The sequence below is a fragment of the Mercenaria mercenaria genome, chromosome 13, assembly GCF_021730395.1.
Source record: "Mercenaria mercenaria strain notata chromosome 13, MADL_Memer_1, whole genome shotgun sequence".
NCBI classification, from domain to species: domain Eukaryota; kingdom Metazoa; phylum Mollusca; class Bivalvia; order Venerida; family Veneridae; genus Mercenaria; species Mercenaria mercenaria.
The window spans coordinates 67,655,983-67,670,274 of NC_069373.1; the positions used below are offsets into that span (position 1 = coordinate 67,655,983).

At 35.2% G+C, this 14,292-nt stretch overlaps 1 protein-coding gene across 1 annotated transcript in view; it reads left to right on the top strand.

Annotated features, from left to right (window-relative positions):
* The window catches only part of LOC123528641 (transcription factor EC-like), a 41,166-nt gene that overhangs the window by 4,986 nt on the left and 21,888 nt on the right, over positions 1–14,292 (top strand). The window contains exon 3 of the mRNA XM_045308517.2: positions 11,314–11,532. Within this exon, the coding sequence (XP_045164452.2) occupies positions 11,314–11,532 (219 nt within the window). The remainder of the gene's footprint in view (positions 1–11,313; positions 11,533–14,292) is intronic.

The window sequence follows — 14,292 nt, forward strand, 5'->3', positions numbered from 1 at the left end:
AGAGATTGTACGGTAAACGACGCTAAAGATTGTACTGTAAACAATGTTAGGGACTGTACGGTAAACGACGCTAAAGATTGTACGGTAGACAATGCTAGAGATTGCACGGTGAACAATTCTAGATATTGTACGGTAAACAATGTTAGAGATTGTACTGTAAACAATGCTAGAGACTGTACAGAAAACAATGCTAGAGATTGCACGGTAAACAATGCTAGAAATTTTACAGTTAACAATGTTAGAGATTGCACGGTGAAGAATTCTAAAGATTGTACGGTAACCGACGCTAGTGATTGTATGGTAAACAATGCTGAGGATTTTACGGTAAACAATGCTAGATATTGTACGATCATTAATTAATACCGTTTGTATTACGTTGCTGAAAAGCAAGATATATATATTTAGCTACATTAATAATTTTCTTTCTGGATTCACATGTTAATAATTCTACAAATTTAGTTATGTTTGGCCATCTACAATAATAAGGATTAAAAATCGATTTCTGTATTTCGGACAGACTAGTAAGAAATGGTATTCATTTTCTACCATACCCATATTACAATGATAGCATAAACAATATTGTCTATCAGTGTTGTTATATCTTCCCGTTTCTATCGCCAATTTATGCGAAGATAATCGAAATTGAGTAAGAGCAATTTGATACTTTCTTTCCTTTATACACTCTAAATATTTTTCTAATTCGAAATTATGCTTAAATAAGCTATAAGACGATAATCTTCCAGAATTATTAAATATTAACTTTTGTGTACCAAGACTGCTTGTAGATATCAGTAACACGTTGTTTTATATGTAAATAAGGAATGTGTAATGTTCTTTGGTTAATCCACACATGTTATCTAAAATTGTTTTAATTTGGCTCGCCCAGTTCATATTATTATATGAGATATTTCATAAATTCGGACGATCAAAGGGTTTGATGATTTAAGAATTTTAATCCAGTAATTCAACCTTATGAGCTTTCTATAAATTTTCATGGGAAATCTTCCTAGCTCTCCAAATAATCCGTCCAAGTTTGTCGATTTTTTAACACCCAGAATCTTACGTAAACATTTTCAATGTATCAGTTCAATGTCTTTTCAATCGTGGTTTCCCCATACGGCTGCATTTTAATTAAGAATCGAGCCGACTAGACTGTCGAACAAACGACATTTATCACGGGTCATTGAATACAACAAATAAATTATGTAAAACGTAGGCGTAGTGCTGTGCAATTCTTTTCTGCGTTCTGTACTAAGATCCGTTTTTAAAAAAATGTATTCCAAGATACTTAAATGAATCAACGACTTCTAATATTTTTCCGTATGTCGGCCTTTTTCAAATATCATTATCTTTGTTTTATCGTTATTAGTCCCCTACTGGTTGAAAACCAGTTTCGGGGACTATAGGAATGCACTTGTCCGTCATTCCGTCCGTCCGTCCGTTCTAACCAAACGGTATTTATGTGACACCCCCATTGTTCTCTCTATTGTTCTATCAGTCACATAAAAAGAAAAAGGCCACATAAACAGAACGGAATGAATGACATTAAAGAGAAAGTACCGTTATGAAGTCACTTAACCATCATTTCGCGGGCACGGACAGACGGACGGACGTCCGTCCGTCCGTCCGCAATTTCGTGTCCGGTCAATAACTCTGTCATCCACGAAGGGAATTTAATATAACTTGGCACAAATGTTCTTTTTGTACCTCATAATAAGACGATGTGTCATGCACAAGTTTCAGACCCCTAGCTCAAAGATCAAGGTCACACTTAGCAGTCAAATGTTAACATAGCATGAACAGGGTCTGTTTCGTGTCCGGTCCATAACTCTGACATTCATTAAGGGATTTTAATATCACTTGGCGCAAATGTTCCCCATGATGAGACGACGTGTCATGCGCAAATCTCGGACCCCTAGCTCAAAGGTCAAGGTCACAATTGGGGGTCAAAGTTCAACAGAGTTTTTTTCCTGTCCCGTTCATAACTCTTCTGCCATCCATGAAGGGATTTTAATATTACTTGGCACAAATGTCTCCCATGATGAGACAGCATGTCATGCGCAAAGCCCGGACCCTTAGCTCAGAGGTCAAGGTCACAATTGGAGGTCAAAAGTCAATAAGTTTTTTTTTCCTGTCCGATCCAGAACTCTGTCATCCGTCAAGGGATTACAATATTACTTGGCATAAATGTTCCCCATTTTGAGACGACGTGTCATGCGCAACACCCAGTACCCTAGCTTAAAGATCAAGATCACACTTTGAGATCAAAGGTCAAGAGGATTTTTTTTCCTGTTCGGTCTATAACTTTGTCATACAAAACAGGATTTAGATATCAGTTGGCACAAATATTCCCCAGGATGCGACAACATTTCTTGCGCCAAACCCAGGCCCAAGGTCTAATGTCAAGGTCACACTTAGAGACCAAAGGTCAGACACAAGAATGACTTTGTCTGGAGCTTTTCTTCTTCATGCATGGAGGGATTGTGATGTAACTTGGCGCAAATGTTCACCAACATAAGACGGATTGTCATGCGCAAGAACCAGGTCCCTAGGTCTAAGGTCAAAGTTATATTTAGAGGTCAAAGGTCAAATTCAAAAATGATTTTGTACGGAGCATTTCTTCTTCATGCATGAAGGGATTTTGATATAACTTGGACCAAATGTTCACCACCATGAGGCACCCTTGTTTTTAGAATTACGTCCCTTTGTTTCACTACAAATAGATTTTATTGTAACTTTTTTATTACTGGCGGTAGAGGAAAATCGAGACATGGTGGTACAACATGCATGTTACATCCAATTTTTAGGTGTATTTTGACCTATCTCTACCTGGTAAAGAGTTTCTTGTGAACTTATATTATATAGATTTTTTTTTCTTTTCTTTTTTAAAGATTAATTTCCCTTTGTTTTTACTATGAATAACTTATATGATAACAATTTTATAATCAGCCAAAACAATTTAATATGAAAATAACTGTGGGTTTTTATATATGCACATTTTAATCCAAGTGTGATGTTATAACATAGTGTATATATAGTACAATATTGTTTATACATCATTGACAGCTATCGGTTCATTATGTTATACTGCAGTAGAGAAAATTAGGTGCTTTCCAGTAGGGTACTTTGTATTGCATGACAATACTTCTTTCACTTGTTAATTTTGAATCTCCACGTGTGGAGCAGTTTTCTAGTTTGTTTTATAGATGACAATGTAATCATATATATAATAATTGACTAGCTAAATTGTACTCTCAACAAGTTAGTTGACATTTGTGATAAACTCGCTTTAATGAATTTACACATAATTATATATGTTGAAGATTTTCATCAATGAATACTGAAAATCTTGTATTTATGTGTAACAATTGATTAGCTTAACTAGCAAAATCTGTATAGCACTGTCAACAAGTTAGCTGTGACAAACTCTCTTTATAAGAGGCTTTTTGTCAAAATCTGTTTAGTACTGTCAACAAGGGAAAACACATAAGTTGACTGACACCTGTAACAAACCCGCTTTAATTAATTAGTAACATTTATATATTGTAGTATATCATCAGCTAATACTAATCGTTTAAATGGGTCAACATTGTTGTTGTCCTTATAAAACAGACTGGCCCGGTTTATAGATTGGTCAGGACTACGGATATGCGATATATATTGTATTTTGCCATCAATTAAAGACATATAGCTTTGAAACTTATTTTTTCCTTTTCTAGGCCAATTACCAACCTCTCTGGGTCAAGTCTCATAACTCTGACATGTATTTTGAGCAAATTATGCCCCCTTTTGGACTTAGAAAATTTTGGTTAAAATTTTACATGCAAGTTACTATCTCTAAAACTAATGCAGATATTGATTTGAAACTTCACATGTGTCTTCGGGGTTATAAAACTAGTTGATAGCAGGAAGTCCCATAACTCTGACTTTCATTTTGGCCAAATTATGCCCCCTTTTGGACTTAGAAAATTCTGGTTAAAGTTTTGCGTGCAAGTACATACAGCTATTTCTAAAGGGCATATAGATAAGAAACTTATTTTTTTCTTTTTCTAGATCAATTACCAACCTCACTGGGTCAAGACCCATAACTCTGACATGTATTTTGAGCAAATTATGCCCCCTTTTAGACTTAGAAAATTTTGGTTAAAGTTTTACATGCAAGTTACTATCTCCAAAACTAATGCAGATATTGATTTGAAACTTCACAAGTGTCTTCGGGGTTATAAATCTAGTTGATAGCAGCAAGTCCCATAACTCTGACCTTCATTTTGGCCAAATTATGCCCCCTTTTGGACTTAGAAAATTCTGGTTAAAGTTTTGCGTGCAAGTATATACAGCTATTTCTAAAAGGCATATAGATTTGAAACTTGTTTATTCTTTTTCTAGATCAATTACCAACCTCACTGGGTCAAGTCCCATAACTCTGACATGTTTTTTGAGCAAATTATGCCCCCTTTTAGACTTTGAAAATTCTGGTTAATGTTTTACATGCAAGTTTCTATCTCCAAAACTAATGCAGATATTGAATTGAAACTTCACATGTGCCTTCGGGGTTATAAAACTAGTTGATAGCAGCAAGTCCCATATCTGATATGCATTTTGGTCAAATTATTCCCCCTTTTGAACTTAAAACTCTTTTGATATTTAACCTTTTTGGGTAATATTTGCCTGCTTCTGGGACAATATTTCGAATAGTCGAGCTTGGCATCTTACGGACAGCTCTTGTTTGTGAGCATGGATTCCCTTCAGTTTGGAACCGTCCATGTTTATAAACACGTTTGTTTATTTTATGAGGAGTACTAAAAGTCTTGTATTCATGTATATGACAATCAATACAATTAAATAGGAAAAGAAGATTTTTCTGTCAAAATCTGTATAGTACTATCAAGTTAATTGACAGGTTTAATGAATTTACATATATATTTTGTAGTATATCATCAATGAATACTTAAAATCATTTGTATTTATGTATTTTCCACAGGTGGCAATAATGTACCTCGGATACAGTATTGGTCCATGAGCCATATACATTTAAATTTATACAATTATAATGTTTTCTGAGAAATAAAAATGACAAAAAGTCATTTTGAAAAAAAAAATGCACCTGTGACAATGAGCCATGAGAAACGTTTATTTTTTTTAGGTTTACGCCGTTTTCAACAATATTTCAGTCATGTAACGGCGGGCAGTTAACCTAACAAGTGTTCCTGGATTCTGTACCAGTACAAACCTGTTCTCCGCAAGTAACTGCAAGGTAGATATGATCATTTTGACATGTGCCTTGCTTCCAGGTCCGTATTTCTTTCGAAACAATATTTCCTTATCAATGATTGGCCGTCTTTTTGGGCAAGTGAATAATCTTTCAGAAAAACCTTACTTTAAAACCCAGTTGCAAACCGTTTACGCATAGAGAGCGAGCAACGGCGTTAAAACGATAGGTTTTTCTCTATCCGAATAAATCCCACACATTTTCCGCACCAACACATCAAGTATTCCGTGTCAGTTAAAAATAGCGTTACAAGCGGACGAAATGTAAACGTTTGTTTGTTTGTTTGTTTTGGGTTTAACGCCGTTTTTCAACAGTATTTCAGTCATGTAACGGCGGGCAGTTAACCTAACCAGTGTTCCTGGATTCTGTACCAGTACAAACCTGTTCTCCGCAAGTAACTGCCAACTTCCCCACATGAATCAGAGGTGGAGGACTAATGATTTCAGACACAATGTCGTTTATCAAATAGTCACGGAGAACATACGCCCAGCCCGAGGATCGAACTCACGACCCCGCGATCCGTAGACCGACGCTCTACCTACTGAGCTAAGCGGGCGGGTCGAAATGTAAACGTACTAACAAGACAAAAAATAAGGTTCAATCCCACTTAGTTACTTACCAGTTTTATTTAATTTGAATTTGGTAAATAATCTTCGTGAGCCATCGCTGCTTGTTTATATTCGGGTACTCTTCGGATTTTATCGCTACATTTGAAATACGTAAACTGTCTCCGCCAATGAAAACTGTCTTTACAACTACCGTCTTGTCATCGGTAATCTTGGCAGGCGAAGGTAATTTGCGAAAGCGAACAAGTTAAATAGCGAATCTGTAAGTAACGAAGTAGGATTGAACCTGATTTTCGGTCTTGTTAGTTTGCATTTAGCCTGTTCTGAACGGTCATAACGTTATTTTTAACTGGCACGCTGTGCTTGGTGTGTTTTAGGGGAAAGACTTTGGTACTAAAAGAGGGTGGGATTAATTCGGATAGAGAAAACAAGACCGTTTTTACGTCGTTGCTCGCTCGCTGTGCGTAAACGGTTTGCAACTGGGCTTTGAAGTAAGATTTTTCTGAAAGAGTATTCAATTGCCCAAAAGACGGCCAACTATTTGTAAAGAAGTATTTAAAAAAAAAATACGGACCTGGAAGCAATGCACATGTCAAAATGTTCATATCTACCTTTTTCATGGCTCATTGTCACCGGGGCAAAATATTTTCAAAATGACGTTTTAGCATTTCCTTCCTTGGAAAACATAATAATTACAATATATTTAAGTGTATATGGCCCATGGACCCATACTGTATCCTAGGTACGCTACTCCCACCTGTGTATAACACTAGCAAAAGGTTAACTGACAGCTGTCACAAAATCGCTGTAATGAATTTACATACATATATTGTAGTATATACTAGTAGTTCGGTTTTAATGTCAACGATGTTTTTGTACTTTTAATAATGGAACAGTCCGTTATTTAGGTAGAATTATTCAGTACGATAGTGATTCTTACCTAACTAAGGCAAGGTAAATCATGATGGTTTCCCTAATTTGCAGACGAGTCTATAAATTGAACTCTCAAACGTCAAAATCAAACTATATCATCAATGAATAACGAAAATCTTGTACGTATGTATATCAGTACAACAAGATAGGTATCAATAAAATGTAAGGTACTCTAAATTCGCGAGATTGTTCTACATTTACAACAAAACTATTGACTGCGTACTGCAGGACAAAAGATAGTCGGCAAAAGTTAATCTGCCACGGAGTATGACAAGAAAGGTGTCAGGTCACGTTTTGAGTGAATTCTACGTACTGAAACTTATTTTTATCTTTGACAACCTATGCCAGAATTGTTCCTTCGGACGCCCATGCACCAAGAATATTTTTTGCGTTTTACAAGTTGTTCAAACAGGAGCTCAGATCTAAATCTGGTGTGGTCTTCGTTGACAAAGATGCCATCGTAACTGTTTGATTTGAGGAGCAAACGTTTTTTTACAAGTTTGTCACGTGAACGCCGAGAATTAAATTTAACTAAAATGCCGCGAGGTTTGCCTGATTCCCAAGGTTTGCTCACACGATGTGATACAGATATCTCGGGTAGACTTAGGTCGTAGCCTATGGCCTGTGCCAAGATGTGTTTGTCTGTGTTTTCGCTGTTATTTTCCATTGCTCCAGAAAAACGCAGATTGTCGCGACGACTGTATTGCTCTGCGGCATCAGCTTTGTCTTCAAGAATTTGCAGACGGTTAACTAAATCTAAATTTTCAGCTTTAAAAGCTTGATTTTCAGTTTGAAGAAAGTTAATTTGTGTTTGAAGACCATCTACCACACCTTTAACTATTGATTATATCGTTGAATTTAACATTGAACAGATTTCCGCTTGAACGGATCCCTTGAGTGCAGCAGCAATGGAATAGATGGCGCCTTCATCAAGACAGAGACTTCATCATTTCAGCGTCGCTTTTAATATCAGAAGCACCAGGAGATATATGTTTAGCTTTATTTTTCTTTGGTGCAAGATCTTCGTCCGGTAATGATAAAGCCCTCTTGTTTCTGCCAGTTACAGGTGTGCCTATATTAGTATTCATTATATAGCGGTGTAACTTTTGTTGAGAAGTATACTATGTGCCTTGCTTATTGAAAAGTTCAAAATATTTTTAAAACCTTCTGCAGGGGCCTCAGTATTTTGAAAAATATTGTAACGTGTAAAGTTATTCAGATAACAATAAATCATATCTATAATAATTATATGTAAGTACGCACAAATGCACCCACGCACGCACATATGCACGTCCGCATATAAATGCCAGAAAGCATGACTGTTTATTACATATATAATGGAAATAAAATTACTTTTCCTCTTATGGTGCCTAGTTTTTCAGCTGGCTAAATTGTACCGGCAATACTGAGCATTTTGATGTTTGATATTTATACCATAATTTTTTTGTACCAAACAATGCCAACAGCATTGTCGCACAGGCCTCTTTTCTTTGGTCGCCGACTTGCTGGACGGTATACTGTTAAGGACTGTGGCGGCCTGTTTCTTTCATGTCGTGCTGTCGTGTCGGCGCTCCCTCCAGAAATTTAGTTTCTTTCATTCGTGTATCATTTTCAGTATTTGACATGTTCTGTACAATTCCTGACATGAATCAGTGGTAGAACTTATTGAAATGTATCAGAGATGGATAAATGGCCGATTACAACTTCCTAACATGAACAAAAGGTAGGAAAATGGCCGAGAACGCCATTCCCGGGATAGGGGTCTGCTGCTCTTATAGACACACTTACTTCACTGGATGTACTAAATACTACAAGTGCAAAACGGTAATTGTACATAAATACGTGATAAAATCTGTAAGAAAATATTTTGGAAGCATAGAATGCAACTAAACAAAATAAAAGCAGAATAGTCTACTCATGAGAGGTAATGGAAAATGTAACATCCCTCACGTTTTAGATGAATTCTGTTTCACAGATATTGAATATACTCCATGATCCCAACACCAGAAAAAAAAACAACACTAAGTCCGTATGTACTTTCCGTATGTACCTATGGACGGCTGAAGTCCGTATGTACCTATGGACAGCTGACATTTTAATTAACATTCTAATACCTTTCCGCGTCATTAATAATCAAGTTTTTGTACTTTTGAAACCCTGCTTTGCTCAAACTGGTACTGATGTGATGTAAATAAATTGTTAGTTTCCAACTTCACAATAGAAATGACTGATAAAAAAGAATACAGGAATTTCAATTACGCACATAAAGAGTATTTTGCAGTAATTGCACCATAATTTTCCCTGCATATAGATCTAGATTTGATACATTTGATCTCAGATTGTCAAAAAGTAACAGTGTAAGATTTGCTTCATAAGTCTGGCCTAAAAAAAGCATTACGAAACCAGAACACAAGTATAGAGCTGTTAACATTTTTTCTACATATCAAAAACAACTCCACAGTCCCCACTTAGCTATGTCTGATTTCATCTGGAGCTATAAAAATTTCACCAATTATTTAAAAGATGATCGCAACGATTCTGATTATGATAGTTTCAAACATCTATTTTACGGTTCCCATAGCACGGCACAAAGTGACCGTGTTCGCTTCTTTAGCCTCAACCGCCGGATAAATAACTCTGGAGAAAACTTGGACAATCAGTACAAAGCAAGTCGACGAACAGAAATTAGAAATGAATTTAGCGGCAGCGAAAGGGCTTATCAAAACAATGAAAGTACATACCGACGGGATAGTTGCTGCAGAAAGGATGACAGAAAGGAGTATTCGCAATTTGATAAACTTGAAAGGTTGTCCTCGTGTTTGATCCAATTTCTTGGCGAAGCTAGAGAGGACGGTAAGGTCTGTTGTTAAAAATTTACTTTCGTATGAGAGGGTGGGGTTATTTCTATTTTGTTCTTAATTTGCAAGTATCAAATGTTAGTTTTTTGGGGATTTGAAAATTATGTTATTTAAGAATCATGTTTTTAAAAATCATTTTGACGAAACATTAATTTCTTATAATGTAATTTTAGCTTGTGAAAAAAAAATGAATTACTTAACATTTCTTAGTTTCATTGTTTCTGAGAATCTGAAAGTTACATGTAGCGGGTCAAACAAAAAGTAATGAATACACTTTAAACAAACACACGAGAAATATAATGTAAAATTAAAGAAGTGCTTATTATCATCCAATGAGTTCTTTAGAAGGATCAATAGTTCCGTTACCTTAATATAGATTTTTGAAAACTGTATAATAAAAGAGTAATTGAATATACATCGACTCTTTATAAGCTCGCATTTCCTTATATTTAAAAAACCAATTCATTTTGTATTGTTTTTTTTTTTTTGCTCACATACAATTTACGGACATGTTTTGTCTCTAGTGTAAAATTATCAAAGATGATTTTGATTTGTTTTAATTGTTATATAAGATTAGAAAGTACATTGTTATGATTACATTCCAGTTCACATCTGTCAAATTGATATATTGTTGATGCACTTTTGTAATAAATGCATATAACTGATGTTAGGATATGGCTATATATTGTTTAGATGTTTCGTATATCAAGAGAGTTCTAGGACAGTCCGAGTTGGGGCCCGGAGTCCGTGGCAGAAACCTAGAAAATGGGTCTCGTAGATATTTAAATGCTGAGAGACATTGTAGAAGAGAAGATTAAGTTAGGTTTTAGATGAGAAGCTTGTTAAGATAAGACTTCTGAAGTTACAAAATGATTTACGAAAGTTATGTACAAAATGCTCTACTACGTGAAAAAACGTCAAAAATGGTTCAGCATGTGTTGTTGTTATGGATCGACTACGTGACACTACATGTATTTCCAACGCTTGATTTTGCGTCAATGTGCCAGAGTGGCGAATTCGACAGGACCACTTACTTAAAATGTAATTCATTTTTAAGATCTAGAAAACACTTTTATTTATTTATCTACTATGGAGAAAAATAAGGAAAATTTACTATTTACATTTCGTCTTTTTCTTTCCTATTAGACATAATTAGATTCAGAAATAATCAATTCCGCCATGGACTAAAATAAACGCGCTTTTAAAAGAACTTCTTGGTTCATGAACAAGAAATTTTTATACGCTTGATATTGTGCGAATATCTTTATAATATAATTATTAATGGTTTTAGAATCATAATTATGTTGTTAATAACATTTTGAAATTTCCATAAAATCGTAGAAGCATCATGCAAAATATTCATTAACTAAATCAACACATTTTCAAAATTAAAAAATAAAATAAAATAAAATAAAATAAAATAAAATAAAAATGAAAATAAATAAATAAATAAATAGATCTAATAAAAAATGAAGAAAAAAAACCCCTACCGTTTCAACTTCCTCGCTCGAGAAAACCTCGGATTTAAAACACAGAGGTAAAAAGTGGTTTTTAGCAGTAAGGAATAACAAAAAAGTTATCCGAGAGTCGGTACATCAATCTAACCCGAAAATATACATAATATAGAAAGATTATTCACTTGGGAAATCACATTAAAAACTTAGAAACTTATGTATATATGTTGCAGTTACGGAATAAGTTAGAACATCCGGCACAAAGCATTGCTATACAACAGTCAAAACCTCGCAATGAAATGAGTATCGGAGACCCACCGCCACACAATGTCGCAGAGGTTCAGTCAAGTACAGACATAAGACCAGCATCTTTCAGCAACGGAAACACACAAACAAACGCCGACAGTCCGTTGTCGGTTGGCTTATGCAACACTCCTTTCAGCATTTCTGAGGTAAGATTTTCTTTTTAATGTTGTAAAGACCAGTCTCTCCAAATTAGCTATTGCAGGGCTCAGTTTTTAAATTGGCCAATGGCAATTGCTTGCACCGTATCTTTTGTCCACACTGGCCAACATGCAGCTTCCTACGGTAGCTGATGATTTCTGCAAACTTTATTTTGCTGTTCGTTGCCTTGCTCTTTCACCACAACGGATAAAAGAAAAGTGCAGCGCGACAGAACGAACTTCTAAAATTCGCACTAAACCGCATTTAATACAGCAGTTTCTTTAAATGCAAAACGGACACCGACGCCGATGAAAGTGTGACAAAACTAATTCTTGTTTTGACACTTTTAATATAGGCTGGACATAACCTCTTATCTGACTCGAATTTGATGTCGGATTTATAAAACTGACAAGTAAATTATTACTTGAATGTGAATTATAAGAGAACCATACGGATATTTTCTTAAATTTAAAAATGTCTCATATTTTCAAGATGGCAAATTAGTCAAGTAATAATTAACAATAATATGTCGCAAGATCTCCGCTTTAAAGCGACCGTGCTCAAGATTTAGCTATTTAGCTAAAAATAATCTTTCTTTAAAACTGGAGTTTGGTTAAATTATGAACATTAGAACATGAGTTTTGATTCTAAACTATTTTAAAAATGCTATAATCAAGAAACTAGCAAAAACATGTCAGAATCGCAAATCGAATACGGGTGTCCTCGGCAATAAGCTGCCCTACCATCTTAGACTACTTAACCATCGTTTACATATATAACACTTTATAATTAAGGTTGTTTACTAAGCGTACACGGTGACAAACGCTGAACTTTAGATGAAAAAAAATAGTAAAAACAACTCGTTCTCATGTCTCGAGAGGCTACTGATCTATACACTTGAGATAAAATGTCGTGAACTTGAGGTAATAAGTCGAGCGCTTGTGATAATATGTACCTTGTACCGTAGAATATATAACAAGCTGAGGACTCGGGATAAAGTGTGTTACGTCCAGCGCCCGAGAGGATAGAAGACATTGATAAATCGCAACAACGGTTAAAACGTAGACTATTTTAGTGTCACGCTAGACAAGGATGGCAATAAAATCAAAATCGCAAAAAAATGACATGTAGTGTTAAAACATTCTGTTTTTGTTTATTACATAATTTCACTGATTTTTATATCATGGTAACAATAATGTTCAATTGGTTTTAGATATTTACTTGCATTAACATTATAAGCATAATGTGCGTAAATAGAACAAACGGTTTAATAGTCGTTTTTTATTTAAGAAATAATAAATATGTGCCTATATTTTATCAGTTAATAAAATATGGACAGGAGTTCGGATGCGTAATAATTAAATCACGAGTGCGTATTCGCATCCGCACGACTGCCCATATTTTATTAACTGATAAAATTATTGGAACATATTTATTATTTCGATTGTAACCACGCAGATTCTTCGCATTTTACAGCACTACATTTTAGCTCGATATGTCATTCGGCTGGCCATATACTATTACAAAAACCTCCCCACGAATGGAAAGCGTTGCATAAAACGGAATTTTGAGATATTCAGCAAACTCAAATAAAGTATTAAGTAGTTACTGCTTTAAAAATGTTATTTTCAGTAACATTTAAGGTCGGATACAGAAATCAGAAGTAAATACTTCATTCAAAGTTTTATATGCAGTTTCTAAAAATAGTGCACGTGACCTACATGATGGCACTGAAACATACACGCCAGAATATTGCGGCGGCACATAAACACGTAAACACTTGAGTCTGGAAGATTGGAACATGAATTATAATTTATCTATTGTCAAAGTAGAATCTAGTTGACATTTGTGGTGCCTATAACGCAGAAATTGTAAACTACACACACGACCAGACATAGATGCACTGGTGTTGAACTGAAACTTACCGGGCTGAAACATTTTCTTACGGTAAAAATAATATGAATTAAGACACTGCCTAGCATGGGGATTTATCTTTTATATATATCTACTTACGAAGAAATGTTCAACACTCAAAAGAAATAAAACTTCGCCCAAATCAGTTTACATTTAGTGTCATCATACCTCTTATAGCGAATATCATACTTTGCAAAATTTACGGAAAGCCGCGACGGTGACGTCATGCACCGCGTTCTGGCACTGGCTTTAGGATTTTATTGTTTGTTTGCACTCCACGCAGAAACTTGACAGCCTTTACACTTCCTAACTGTTTTAAAAGTGTTTTTCAATTACATGTACAGTTTTCATTACATAAAAGAAGTAAAAAGAATCATGTTGACGCGGTTTACGAATTTCTGTGACTGATTCGGGGTGCTCGGATGTTCTTGCAGACAACCAGTCTCCGTTTTGTACATAAACCGGAACCGGAAAAAAACCCGAAAAAATTGCCTCAGTATATGCAGACAACAAAACGAATAACTATATACGGACGTTACCGTCTCGGGGATTTTCATCCCCTATAAACAAAAAACTTCATCAGTTAGAAATTGTTTGTTTCAGAAAATTTGATGTACTTTTTATTACTACTACATAGCACTGAAAAAGTCGAGTATTTAGTCGGCATATAACAGAAGCAGAGTAGAACCCCACAGACGTGTTATAATCGTAGGGTGGAATGGAAGTCGTAGATTCATGTATAGGCGATTTCACTATATGTTTATATAGCAACTGCTGTGGATCGTGTTAGAATAGTTATTAGTTTCTTGGTGATTTAAAGATGATATTTATTAATAAAGATATGGCATATACAG